This window comes from Nerophis lumbriciformis, linkage group LG24, assembly GCF_033978685.3.
Source record: "Nerophis lumbriciformis linkage group LG24, RoL_Nlum_v2.1, whole genome shotgun sequence".
Classification (NCBI taxonomy): Eukaryota; Metazoa; Chordata; class Actinopteri; order Syngnathiformes; family Syngnathidae; genus Nerophis; species Nerophis lumbriciformis.
This window is the reverse complement of record NC_084571.2, coordinates 19,557,501-19,572,092: the sequence shown is the minus strand read 5'-3', so window position 1 is coordinate 19,572,092 and position 14,592 is coordinate 19,557,501. Positions and strand designations below refer to the sequence as shown.

At 43.7% G+C, this 14,592-nt stretch overlaps 2 protein-coding genes across 6 annotated transcripts in view; one reads left to right on the top strand and one right to left on the bottom strand.

Annotated features, from left to right (window-relative positions):
• Nucleotides 1–3,008: 3,008 nt before the first annotated feature.
• Nucleotides 3,009–4,320, bottom strand: LOC133620348 (beta-microseminoprotein-like). Its single transcript, XM_061981779.1, has 5 exons — nt 4,299–4,320; nt 3,678–3,751; nt 3,511–3,592; nt 3,307–3,415; nt 3,009–3,236 (listed from the first exon to the last, which is right to left on the bottom strand). Exons 1-5 carry the CDS (start codon nt 4,303–4,305, stop codon nt 3,107–3,109), a joined length of 402 nt encoding a protein of 133 aa, XP_061837763.1. The 5' UTR covers nt 4,306–4,320; the 3' UTR covers nt 3,009–3,106.
• A 1,272-nt stretch (nt 4,321–5,592) lies between these two features.
• The window catches only part of kansl3 (KAT8 regulatory NSL complex subunit 3), a 50,726-nt gene continuing 41,726 nt past the window's right edge, over nt 5,593–14,592 (top strand). For all 5 annotated transcript variants that reach the window (XR_009817511.2, XM_061981773.2, XM_061981774.2 and 2 more), the window contains exons 1-4: nt 5,593–5,762; nt 6,553–6,792; nt 6,878–7,048; nt 7,108–7,198. Coding sequence is in view for 4 of the 5 variants with exons in the window: in XM_061981773.2 (XP_061837757.1) it covers nt 6,581–6,792; nt 6,878–7,048; nt 7,108–7,198 (474 nt within the window). In the remaining variant the exon portion in view is untranslated. The remainder of the gene's footprint in view (nt 5,763–6,552; nt 6,793–6,877; nt 7,049–7,107; nt 7,199–14,592) is intronic.

Below are 14,592 nucleotides of genomic sequence, written 5' to 3'. Positions count from 1 at the left end.
TGTTTTTGTGTAGTATTTTACAAGCCGTGGTCATGTGGCGACATAAATTCTGATATTTTGAGAGGTATTTATTGAAGTAGGACTAAGTAGGACACAGTGACGTGCGGTGAGGTTGATGTCTGGTGAGGCACTGACTTCATCACAGTCAGATTTACAAACATATGAACCCTAAAGAGTATCTTATTCACCATTTGATTGGCAGCAGTTAACGGGTTATGTTTAAAAGCTCATACCAGCATTCTTCCCTGCTTGGCACTCAGCATCAAGGGTTGGAATTGGGGGTTAAATCACCAAAAATTATTCCCGGGCGCGGCGCCGCTGCTGCCCACTGCTCCCCTCACATCCCAGGGGGTGATCAAGGGGATGGGTCAAATGCAGAGGACAAATTTCACCACACCTAGTGTGTGTGTGACAATCATTGGTACTTTAACTTAACTTTAACTTTACACATACAAACTGTAGCACACAAAAAAGCACATTTAATAAAAAAAACGTTATTATGGTCTTACCTTTACTTATAAGTGCAGGAACAGTGGTGTTCGTGTTGGAGGAGTTGTGAATGAATGAAATATGAAATCCGTGCTGCAGTCTGCAGGTGTACCTAATGTTGTGTCCCTGCGGTCGTTCACGGCTCCTCCGGCGCGAGCTTTGTTGTTTTTGCACTTTTTGGCTTCTTGTTAAGTGACTTTTTTTGGGTGGATTCGGTCTTGCACGTGGAGGGTTTGGGTGTGGGCTTTGGCTGGCGCTCCCGTCGGGGGGTGCAATCTGCGGCGGAGGTGCGTTATCCGGCACCAGGAGGCGGGATTACGCGAGCCTCACACAGTGCGTTTTCGCAGCAGTTTTATGATCGCTCAGCACAAGAAATACGTTACACACATACAGTTGTTGACAAAATACACTGTACATTATATACCTCAGCTAACTAAACTATGGAAATGTATAATATAATTCATATAGCAATACGGTCTCACTGCACAGCAGGCCAGCAGTTAGCCGAGTCCGCAATCCATGTTGAGGCACAACTGAGTGACGTGCCTCAACTGGCTGCTGATCACCGCACCGTCTCTTCTCAGTATTTGAACGGCAAATGTGAAAATTCAGCGATTTTGAATAAAAATAATCTAAAACTGGTGAAGTTAAATGGAAAATAACTTTATAGTATAATCGCTGGATACATATAACAATTTAATTATTATTTTTTCTTTCCATGATGGCAGGTGAGGCCCTGCCTCACCTGCCTCTAGTGACCGCACGTCACTGGTAGGACATCACTGAAGGCCTATGTGGGAAAGGCAGGGCCCGCCACTGGCTTACCCCAAATAAACCAGAAAAGAACGTCCATGGCCAGCTGGACCAAACAGACAAGTGTCCATAAAGTGAGTCACACTTTATATTGATCATGATACACGCAGCCTGCGATGAGGTGGCGACTTGTCCAGGGTGTACCCCGCATTCCGCCCGATTGTAGCTGAGATAGGCTCCAGCGCCCCCCGCGACCCCGAAGGGAATAAGCGGTAGTAAATGGATGGATGGATGGATGATACACGCAGCACGTCATGTGTGTTATTACAACTACACTGTCTGGCTAGCTGTGTACAAACAAAACATGAAATATTACTTTACAGATACTGTTATATGATTGTTTATGTTTTTCCACTCGGTACGGATTGGTGCTCTATCACATTGTGTGTTACAAACTCAAACGCGTTTTGTGTTGTAGAAGCTAGCTTATCTCTAATCGTAGTTGGCTTTTAAGGCTAATACCGTAGCACGCCGATGTGTTAGTACGCTAGAAAAATAGTTCTTCAGTGTTCGCTCCTACAATAATGTTGCTACGGCGATGGAACGTAAATTAAGCATTGGCGGTTTTGAATGTATTTTTAATAAGTGTAAGGTAGAATTGATTGCTACCATTAGCCGCATTGCTAGCCACCTAGAAGGAGCAGATTTGTATGTTAGAATACAAAAGAAAAAAAACTAAACTGTCTTGTCTCTCACGATTGTGAACGATAGGCAAAATTCCCCCCAAAAAAGCGTGGTTCCCCTTTAATGCCATAATTGACCTGCCCACAATGGACACGTTTTACAGAACCGATGCTTTGCTTGCCCCCAAGAATGTATAGCCCTACACAAACTGCTAAATAACTAAGTACAGTAGATACAAGGTATTACACTTTCAACTTAAATGTGCATCCCTGGTATTGATGCAATTGATACATTTCAGCTTTGTCAGATTTTTGCACTTTGCTATTACATTTGATATAAATTTATATTAAATGTTTCTCTTTACCAAATCTCACATCTGATATCTGATTCTTTGTATCAGGAGTCTCTACAGAGCTACTTTAACAAAAAACAAGCGTTAACTGGCAATACATTGTTTACAAAACTCCAGCCCCACTCAGGTAATGCAATCTCTGTCTTTTAGTTTAGTTCAACCATGAACACACTTACAGCATAATACATCCCACAATGTCTCCACACATGTCCGAAGAGTAGGAAGAAGCAAAGCTTATTTAATCCTACCCCTTTCCCGCTTCAGAGGGTTTACAAATACATACGCTCATTTACAGACTTCTTTTTATAGCACAATGACATCAGTGAATGATGAATAGTCGTTCCTGCAATTAATCTCGGTATGTTTATCATGACTGACTTAATATCCCATTTTCAATAAGGTTGAAGGTGTTTCTCATAATTTTTCTTTGTAAACACTGTTAATTTGAGCAACCTCTTAAACTGGATCATATCTGTACATTGTTTAACTTCTTTACTTAATCTGTTCCATAAGTTAATTCCACATATTGATATGCTGAAGGTTTTTAGTGTTGTACGAGCATACAAATGTTTTAAATTAGTTTTTCCTCTAAGGATATCTTTCTGCATTTTGTAATGCAGTACAATTCCTGATATGAACTGTTAAAAAAAAAAATGCTTAAGCAAATATTGCAGCCTATTCTTTATATTCATTAAAATAGTACAAAAAAAAAAAAAAAAAAAAGTCAATGAGGCATTGTAAGTTTTATTTTCCATTTGTAAGCACATTACATTTTGTGTTCCAAATGTAAAAAGAGGGTCGACAAAAGGGTGTAGTTTTTTCCCCCCCTCACTTTCCAACGGCAGAAAAAATGGGACATTCTTCTGATGGGTCATCCTTCTTGTGAACTTTGTATTTACAGGCCACCAGGTCGAAAACTGAGACACAATCATCGGGGAAGTTTTGGGGAATGCTAAACCTGTAAACAAGCCGTAGACCCAAGATTAAAACAAACAAAATAAACACTAGATTTGCTTTATTTGACTTACGCAGAACAACAACTGCTGCAAGTACAATCCATGCAGGCACTGTTCCTCCACGCTGTGCCAATGGGGTGCCACTCATTGTCCGTCTCATCCAGGCAATGTGTGCTATTTGCTACAACACATTTAGACCCGAGAGTTAGGATTTTTTGACACCCTTTTTGCAATATTGGATGTGAAAATGAGAAAACATTACTGATGGTGTCTCACCTGTTTGTGACCCTCCGGAACAGTGTCCAATCGCTGCTGGCAACAGGGCACAAAGCAGCAAGGCCACAGACAGATATGTAGTCTAATTCAACAGAAACACTTCTTTTTATCAGCATATTTGAAGACATTAACTTACGGTCCAAAATGTGTAAAACACAAAATTGTACCATAGTTGCTGTAGGTCTCATTAGCTGTACAGAGGCAAAAAGGTCAATAAATATCAGTGAAACTACTTTCTGCCCTGCAGGAAATAAATGTAGGGTGCTTTACTGAAAAGGTCACCACTTTTGTGGATCAATAAGACAACACAATCATTTTGCAGTTATATTACTAGACTTTAAAAAGAACAAAGCTCATTGGCTATATCACAGTAGCGGGCCGTGCGTTTCTCCCCTAGGCCTTCAGTGATGTCCGACTTCAATGATTACCTCTCAAAATACCATCATTGATGTCACCATGAATTGATTAACGTGGACCCCAACTTAAACAAGTTGAAAATTTTACTATTTAGTGGTCAATTGTATGGAATATGTACTGTACAGTGCAATCTACTAATAAAAGTTTCAATCAATCAAAACCACATGACCATTGCTGGAGAAATACTATACGGGAACACATTTACAATGCCTACTGGGCACTGTACAAAACGGGTTATTTTCTGGCGCATTTAAAAATCAATAAACCCGCATCAGCAATTAACATATCTTATGTGGTACTGTCAAAATTAAAATTGCAAAAAAAAACATTTTAAACGTGAAAAAATAAAGAAACAAAATATCTGAACTCACATTTCATCGACAGCTGAGCTAGCCTCCGGGGTTGGCCGAGATGTTCTCACAAGATGTAGTTTCTCTTTAAATATCCTTGAAAATGGCCTTGCAAATATATGTGTTGCCTAATCAAAAGACGCAGACGAGGCGTGTTGGCCAACTTCTTAAAGTTTACTCCATAGCGTGCTCATCAAAAACTACCTTCAACAACCTAACAGGGCTATTGCACATGCTCTTCACTACTGTGGCATGCTGGGTAATGGAGTTCTAATGTTACCTGGCTCACAACATCACCATATACCTGCCTTAGGCCATCTAGAAGGCCTTACTGACAACTGGTGATCTGATTGGCTATTGCAACAGTCTATCAACTGTATGTACCCTTTCACTTACAGTGCACACACATTGTTGATTCTGAAGGCAGATTTGGTACAGCATGGCAACATAAGCTTGCTGAATTCTGATTGGATACAAACTCTATAAACTAAAAACAACACTGGAAGGCACATGATATGACGAGAATATTAATACTTTGATATCTAGGGAAAGTAAATGAAAAATTATTCATCTTTAATTATAATCAAGATTTCTGGTTATGTTAGGCTAGCAGTAGCACACGACTGCTATATCATGATCAGTGTATTTTGATCATTGCATGTTTTTCAACGATTGGTTTTTATTTTGAAACAGTGTCCAAAGAAAACAGTCATTTAACATTTATAAAATCAGAAAACGAAAAATAAAAATGACAGATTTGTTTATAACGAAACCGGAAAGTTGATACTAACAAAAAACTTCTCCCACGAGGCAAGTCCGCGGTCTTGCCTTTGAATGAGCAACTTCCGCTTCCAGAATACTACATCCGTTTCATTACTTTATGGTGACTATTCATTTTGTTATATTCAATATAAAAGAAAAACTTTTTTGATTTAGTTATTGCACTTTGACACTCGCACTCATGAAAATACAATTAAAATGACCAAAACGTACACGAATTATTCATAACATTAAAACACTTATAATCGATCTTCACTGCTGACTTATCTACTCAGCATCTCGACTTTAAATGTTTGAAGTAGACAAACTTGAATAAGCTAAATATAAATTGAATTTAACTTGGCAAAGTTGTTGCCTGTAAATAGGAATTCATTGGCATAAAATGATGAGAATTGCACATGCACGATCACCTCCAGGTAGTAAAATCCAGTCCGTATAATACGGTAGCCAAAAGGCGCCACAAGCTGGGTTGCCAGATGCTTTGCAAAAGCAGGCTTCGTTACGCCGTTTGTTATCACTGAGCCAAAGGGGGAACTTTGGAGCGCCACATGGCAACCCACCACAGAAATAAGGGAGGCGAACGCGCACGGCCTGTGTGGTTTATGTAACTTCAATTAAAAATAAAACGTGTCCATCTTCAGCTCAGTATGACACAATGAGACTTTGAACCGCAACGGCACCAAATGTATCAGTAAAGCCAAAAAGGTGAGGAACGTAGCAGGGTATCGTTTAGCTTGTGGGCTAACGAAGCTAACATTAGCATGCTAGGCCGGTCAACCCACCCAAGAGTGTACTCTTCGCTATAGAAGCTTTTTTCCCCCAAAATGTACCGACCGTGCAATTCAGCGATTTACAAGGTGTATACGTTTAAACCCCGGTCGAATTAGCAAATCCTTAATATGCGAAGGCTTTATATAGAGTCCTGGGTGATGCTCGGTGTCGCAGACAACAAAGCACCTGCACGGAAGTCAAAATGTCCCTTATTCATGCTTTTTTTTCTTTTTAAATGAGACAACTTGGCTCATTTAAAAGCAACAATGTCTGGCTTTTTCTGACTATGAAGCAAAAAATTAATACTGCAATTCCTGTCCGAATATTGGAACAATACAACAAACGGTGTAGGTCATTTGTAGTGTAACTACATTACCCAGAAGGCTTAACGGGAAAGCAGAAACCCCGGAGTAGTGTGAGCGAGTTACAAGCTAGTATTCCCCCCCCCCACTTAATTAGATAAGGCTGTCGAATAGTTAAGTAGATCTGAATAAGAAACACTGACAAAGGTGGTTTACCTGGATGAGCGGAGTGAACGTCTTCTTCAAAGTGAACAGCCAACTGTTAGGAGCCCTGTTTAAATCAGTGAGCACAGGTGATTCTAATCACCAAGGCCCCACCCCTGCCTGCAGGTGTGAGGAGCAGGCCATGACATAATTCAACTAGCAGTGTACGTCTGACATGCAAATGAGTGTCGTTAATGATCAATGCACCTTCCCTCTAGCTACGCGTCAAACCCAAGAGGTTTAAGGATGCATCGTGGCGGGGACAAGGACTACCAGATTTCGGCAAGAAAGATGGCAACGTCCTTGTTCTTCCAGCTCTCTGCTCATGAACGCGAGCTGGATTTGGTGTGTCTGGACCACAGCTACGCCAAACCGTGGAACTCTCACCCGGACGCCAGCAGCTCCCGTCCCACCAGGACGCTGTTTGTCACCCCGAGACGCCAGCCTGAAGTTTTGCCGTGAGTTCCCACCCGATTTTATTCTTAAATTGGCGCAACATGCAGTAATTTTGATGTCAATTTTTTATTTTCTTATTTTTTGCAGAGACTCGGAAGGTTTAATAGATGTGGAGATGGTCACACCCACGCCTGTGCCTCTGTATGACAACCACAAAGCTCTGAGTGTAATGAAGGAGTGCGAGCGACACGTCCTGTTTGCTCGCACTGTAGCGGACAGTCCCCCACCCCCTGATGACTGGGAGGAGCACATCAACAAGTAAGTCAAACACATCTCAATACTCATGCATGATTTTAACGTCATCTTTGTTCTTACAGGACAGTGTGGTCGGTCGCTCAGACCAAATTGTTCAATAAAGTCCTTAAAGCACTTCAAGTCGAGAGACTAGCTCGTTTGGCCAATGAAAGTGTAAGTTTCCCTTCTTTCTTCTAAATAATTGATCACGTTATCAATGATAGTGTCCTTAGAACTCGCCTATAATTTGTATTTGCATGCTCATTGAATCCAATGTGATATTATGTGATAAGACTACCGGTACTCACACTACGTCACAGTTTTGGTACACTTCCTCTCCTGGGCCAGTTACCGGTTTTAAATGGGAACTGCACTTTTCTTTTTAGAATTTTGCCTATTATTCACAATCCTTATGTAATATAAAAACACATGTTTTTATTTTTTTTATGCATTCTAACTCATGAATTAACGCCAGCAAAAGTCCTAACAATGGAGTAGGGTTGTACGGTATACCGGTACTAGTATAGTACCGCGATACTAATGAATCATATTCAATACTACACCACCTCCAAAAAAGTACCTGTTCTGCCCCTCCTCCCTTTTTTTTTCTTTAACGGGCATGATGACGCGTCGTCACATCATGACATTGCTGGTTTTACGAGCAGAGGAGCATGTTCGGCAGCGCGCACACATGGAGTACTTACAAGCAAACACAGTGCGTAGACAGAAAAGGAAGAATGGACGCAATTTGGTGTAAAAAGTAAATATAAAGGTGAAGTTATAACACTGAAACACCCTCAGGAAGAGGTGCTTTAAGACATGACTAGCTAGCTATCGGCTAATGTCCATCTACAGTCGGCAGTGTTTTAGCTACTTCTAAATCACTAATCCTGGCCTCCATGGCGATAAATAAAGTAAGTTTCTTACAAGTACCATTATCACTGGAGGACGAGGAATAGCTAAACATGCTTCACTACACACCCAAGGAGGATACAATAGCTCACCGGTGTCACCGCTAACAAAACAAATGTCATTGGTGGATCTACACCTGACATCCACTGTAATGATACCAAGTACAAGAGCGTATCTAGTCGGTACTACTATGATTACATTGATATTTTTTATCGTCACAAAATAATTTTTCCTTTTAAAAAAATTCATATTATGTTTATAAAGTCAGTAAATACGTCCCTGGACACATGAAGACATTGAATATCAATCAATGTTTATTCATATAGCCCTAAATCACAAGTTTCTCAAAGGGCTGCACAAGCCACAACGACATCCTCGGTACAGAGCCCACATAAGGGCAAGGAAAAACTCACCCCAGTGGGACGTCGATGTGAATGACTATGAGAAACCTTGGAGAGGACCGCATATGTGGGTAACCCCCCCCCCCCCCTCTAGTGGAGACCGAATGCAATGGATGTTGAGTGGGTCTGACATAATATTGTGAGAGTCCAGTCCATAGTGGATCCAACATAACAGTAAGAGTCCAGTCCATAGTGGGGCCAGCAGGACACCATCCCGAGCGGAGACGGGTCAGCAGCGCAGAGATGTTCCCAAACGATGCACAGGCGAGCGGTCCACCCCGGGTCCCGACTCTGGACAGCCAGCACTTCATCCATGGCCACCGGACCTGTGCCCCCCCCCCCACAAGGGAGAGGGGAGCAGAGGATAAAATAAAATAAACGGCAGATCAACTGGTCTAAAAGGGGGGTCTATTTAAAGGCTAGAGTATACAAATTAGTTTTAAGATGGGACTTAAATGCTTCTACTGAGGTAGCATCTCTAATTGTTACCGGGAGGGCATTCCATAGTACTGGAGCCCGAATAGAAAACGCTCTATAGCCCGCAGACTTTTTTTGTGCTCTGGGAATCACTAATAAGCCGGAGTTCTTTGAACGCAGATTTCTTGCCGGGACATATGGTACAATATGACCAATGTATGATCCTGTAACTACCGTATTTTCCGCACTATAAGGCGCACCTAAAAACCACAAATTTTCTCAAAAGCTGACAGTGCGCCTTATAACCCGGTGCGCTTTATATATGGATAAATATTAAGATTCATTTTCATAAAGTTTCGGTCTCGCAACTTCGGTAAACAGCCGCCATCTTTTTTCCCTGGAGAAGAAGCGCGCGGTGCATGCTGGGATATGTGACGTTTCATTTCCATTTGTGTGTTTATGTAAAGACCCCAAAATGGCTCCTATTAAGTGTGTTGTCTGTCTAATTATAAATAATGCAGACGACGCGTGTTAACTGAGTTCTCAACGTTTACTTACAGCGTGCTCATAACCACATTCTAACTCCCAGCATACAACAACGCTTCTCAGGGCTACCACGCATGCTCGTCACTATCGTTGCATGCTGGGTAGTGTAGTTGTTATATTTGCTAGCTCATAACATCACATTAAGAGACACGCTTACGCGCTTAATTCAATACTCGCCGTCATTCCGGGTGGATTGACAAAAGACCTCCAGCCGCTAGATATTGGTGTCAACAGGGCATTCGAAGCTAGACTGCTAACTGCGTGGGAACAGTGGATGACAGAAGGCGAACACACGTGACGTTCAGGGAGACAGCGCCAGACGACATTTTGGATCCCACATTCGCCCAACTTTTCAATTCGGACAACGAAGGAGAATAATTCGAGGGATTTATGAATGAAGAATAACTTCAGAAAGTGAGCGTTATGTTTATTTTGTGTGTTGTGACATTAACGTTCGAGCAACATTATGTTGCTATTGCTCTGCACTATTTTGAATTTTACTATGTTTGTGATTGCACATTTGCGTACATTTTGGGAGTGAACAGAGTTGTTAGAACGCTGGTTTTTAATATATTATTAAAGTTTGACTGACCTATCTGACTGTTTTTTTTTTTACATTCCTTTAGCGCAGTTAGATGCGGCTTACAACACCGGGCGGCTTATAGGTGGACAAAGTTTTGAAATATGCCGTTCATTGAAGGCGCGGCTTTTAACCCAGGGCGCCTTATGGTGCGGAAAATACGGTACTTGGTATTGGATCGATACCTAAATGTGTGGTATCATCCAAAACTAATGTAAAGTATCAAACAAGAGAAGAATAAGTGATTATTACATTTTAACAGAAGTGTAGATAGAACATGTGAAAACAGAAAATAAGCAGATATTAACAGTAAATGAACAAGTAGATCAATAATCAATTTTTACAGTTTGTCCCTCATAATGTAGACAAAATAATAGGTAGATAAATGACACAATATGTTACTGCATACGTCAGCAGACTAATTAGGAGCCTTTGTTTGTTTACTTACTACTAAAAGACAAGTTGTCTAGTATGTTCACTATTTTATTTAAGGACTAAATTGCAATAATAGACATATGTTTCATGTACCCTAACATTTTTTGTTACAATAAAGACAATAATGAAATTTTTTTGTGGTCCCCTTTTATTTAGAAAAGTACTGAAATACATTTTGGTACCGATAACGGTACCAAAATATTGGTATCGGGACAACCCTACAACTATCTGTAGTAGAACATGGGCATTAAATGTATTTTAAGTAGCATTAAAAAACCTTAAATTAGACTTGCTCATGCCTGCAGAAACCCTGTATTAAGAACTGAACTTTATTATTTATATACAAAATAATCAGTTATTTTCTGCTGTCTATCGAAAATATGTACGCTCCTCTTTCTATACGTTCTATTATATTGTGTAAAAATTACTGTTTCACTGAAAAGTTATTTTTGTCGTCTTTTCTTTGAAGATATTTAAAAATCACACATTTTAAAGCTATAGTCATAATACCATCCATCCATCTTCTTCTGCTTATCCGAGGTGGGGTCGCGGGGGCAGCAGCCTAAGCAGGGAAGCCCAGACTTTACTCTCCCCAGCCACTTCGTCCAGCTCTTCCCGGGGGATCCCGAGGCGTTCCCAGGCCAGCTGGGAGACATAGTCTTCCCAACGTGTCCTGGTCTTCCCCGTGGCCTCCTACCGGTCGGACGTGCCCTTAAACACCTCCTTGGGGAGGCGTTCGGGTGGCATCCTGACCAGATGCCCGAACCACCTCATCTGGCTCCTCTCGATGTGGAGGAGCAGCGGCTTTACTTTGAGCTCCCCCCAGATGGCAGAGCTTCTCACCCTATCTCTAAGGGAGAGCCCCGCCACCCGGCGGAGGAAACTCATTTCGGCCGCTCATGACCATAGGTGAGGATGGAAACCGGTAAATTGAGAGCTTTGCCTTCCGGCTCAGCTCCTTCTTCACCACAACGGATCGATACAGCGTCCGCATTACTGAAGACGTCGCACCGATCCGCCTGTCGATCTCACGATCCACTCTTCCCTCACTCGTGAACAAGACTCCCAGGTACTTGAACTCCTCCACTTGTGGCAGGGTCTCCTCCCCAACCCGGAAATGGCACTCCACCCTTTTCCGGGCGAGAACCATGGACTCTAACTTGGAGGTGCTGATTCTCATCCCAGTCGCTTCACACTCGGCTGCAAACCGATCCAGTGAGAGCTGAAGATTCTGGCCAGATGAAGCCATCAGGACCACATCATCTGCAAAAAGCAGAGACCTAATCTTGCAGCCACCAAACCGAATCCCCTCAACGCCTTGACTGCGCCTAGAAATTCTGTCCATAAAAATTATGAACATAATCGGTGACAAAGGGCAGCCTTGGCGGAGTCCAACCCTCACTGGAAATGTGTCCGACTTACTGCCGGCAATGCGGACCAAGCTCTGACACTGATCGTACAGGGAGCGGACCGCCACAATCAGACAGTCCGATACCCCATACTCTCTGAGCACTCCCCACAGGACTTCCCGAGGGACACTGTCGAATGCCTTCTCCAAGTCCACAAAGCACATGTAGACTGGTTGGGCAAACTCCCATGCACTTTCAAGGACCCTGCCGAGAGTATAGAGCTGGTCCACAGTTCCACGACCAGGACGAAAACCACACTGTTCCTCCTGAATCCGAGGTTCGACTATCTGGCGTAGCCTCCTCTCCAGTACATCTGAATAGACCTTACCGGGAAGGCTGAGGAGTGTGATCCTACGATAGTTGGAACACACCCTCCAGTTCCCCTTCTTAAAGAGAGGAACCACCACCCCGGTCTGCCAATCCAGAGGTACTTCCCCCGATGTCTACGCGATGCTGCAGATTCTTGTCAACCAAGACAGCCCTACAGCATCCAGAGCCATCCCCGGGGCCTTGCCACCGAGGAGCTTTTTAACTACCTCAGCAACCTCAGCCCCAGAAATAGGAGAGCCTACCACAGATTCCCCAGGCACTACTTCCTCATAGGAAGACGTGTTGGTGGGATTGAGGAGGTCTTCGAAGTATTCCCTCTGCCGATCCACAACATCCGCAGTCGAGGTCAGCAGAACACTATCCTCACCATACACGGTGTTGACAGTGCACTGCTTCCCTTTCCCGAGGCGGCGGATGGTGGTCCAGAATCGCTTCGAAGCCGTCCGGAAGTCGTTTTCCATGGCTTCCCCGAACTCTTACCATGTCCGAGTTTTTGCCTCCGAGACCGCTGAAGCCGCACACCGCTTGGCCTGTCGGTACCTGTCCGCTGCCTCCGGAGTCCTATGAGCCAAAAGAACCCGATAGGATTCCTTCTTCAGCTTGACAGCATCCCTCACCGCCGGTGTCCACCAACGGGTTCTAGGATTACCGCCACGACAGGCACCAACTACCTTGCGGCCACAGCTCCAATCAGCTGCCTCGACAATAGAGGTGCGGAACGTGGTCCACTCGGACTCAATGTCCAGCACCTCCCTTGTGACATGTTCAAAGTTCTTGACATGTTCAAAGTTCTTCCGGAGGTGGGAATTGAAACTCTCTGACAGGAGACTCTGCCAGACGTTCCCAGCAGACCCTCACAATGCGTTTGGGCCTGCCAGGTCTGTCCGGCATCCTCCCCCACCATCGCAGCCAACTTACCACCAGGTGGTGATCGGTAGAAATCTCCGTCCCTCTCTTCACCCGAGTGTCCAAAACATGAGGCCGCAAATCCGATGACACAACTACAAAGTCGATCATGGAACTGCAGCGTAGGGTGTCCTGGTGCCAAGTGCACATATGGACATCCTTATGTTTGAACATGGTGTTTGTTATGGACAATCTGTGACGAGCACAAAAGTCCAATAACAAAACACCACTCGGGTTCAGATCCGGGCGGCCATTCTTCCCAATCACGCCTCTCCAGGTTTCACTGTCGTTGCCAACATGAGCGTTGAAGTCCCCCAGTATGACAAGGGAATCACCCGGGGGAGCACTTTCCAGTACTCCCTCGAGTGTATCCAAAAAGGTTGGGTACTCTGAACTGCTGTTTGGTGCGTAAGCACAAACAACAACAGTCAGGACCCGTCCCTCCACCCGAAGACGGAGGGAAAGCTACCCTCTCGTCCACTAGGTTGAACTCCAACGTGCAGGATTTGAGCCGGGGGGCAACAAGAAGCCCTTGCTGTGCGTTGAAGTAGGCCTGGGCGATATATCGATATACGCCATATATCGCTGGTTTGTCTCTGTGCGATATAGAAAATGACTATATCGTGATATTCGAGTATGCGTTCTCACGCAGTTGCTTTTAGCTGCTGGCATTACACTACAGGCTCTCCTCGCTCTTTCCTGTCTCTCCTTCTCACAGACAGCAAGCGCAGTTTCTACACACGTCACATACTGTCACGTCATACGTCACATACGTATACGCCCTCGCGCAGCAAAGAGGTAGCAGCATGGCTAACGTTAGCTGTGATGCTAGCGTAGCTGTGTGAGCGGTAATACAAGAGAAAGAAGGTGCGAATCTGGTAACAAATTAAGGAATAATTAATTCCCCCAAAAAACAGTAGGGGGTCCATCGTCTGGCGGTGGTTTGGCTTCAAGTGGAAATATGTTGAGCAGACAACCGTAATTTGTCAAGTGTGGGGCGAAAGCGTTGCTATAAAAAGTAGCATTACTGCTAATATGTAGCATCATTTGAAAAGTCACCTGCTAGACATTGAACAGTGCTTACTCCGCATGTCAACATCTCCGTTCGGTGCCACATGCCCGCACCATCAAAATGCAGAGGCAAACATTTCCAGATCAACACCGTATGAAAAAAATAGTGATTTTTTTAGTTGTGATTTCCTTCTCTGCATGAAAGTTTTAAAGTAGCATATATTAATGCAGTATGAAGAAGAATGTTTTAATGTAGACACATAGAATTATCATACTGCTGTGATTTTATGCATCAAGTGTTCATTCAAGGCTAAGGCAAAATATCGAGATATATATCGTGTATCGCGATATGGCCTTAAAATATCGCGATATTTAAAAAAGGCCATATCGCCCAGCCCTATGTCGAAGTGAGTCAGACTATATCCAGCCGGAACTTCTCCACCTCGCGCACTAGCTCAGGCTCCAGCGAGGTGACATTCCACGTCCCAAGAGCTAGCTTATGTAGCCGAGGATCGGACCGCCAAGTGCCTTGCCTTCGGCTGCCGCCCAGCTCACATTGCACCCGACCTCTATGGCCCCTCCCATGAGTGGTGAGCCCATTGGAGGGGGGGACCCACGTTG

Bases quoted from the DNA above. Each gene is read 5' to 3' on its own strand.
- LOC133620348 (XM_061981779.1), bottom strand. The intron at 3,593-3,677 runs GTACAATTTTGT...CTGTTGAATTAG, and splicing joins TGAGACCTACAGCAACTATG to ACTACATATCTGTCTGTGGC. The intron at 3,416-3,510 runs GTGAGACACCAT...AATGTGTTGTAG, and splicing joins TTCCGGAGGGTCACAAACAG to CAAATAGCACACATTGCCTG.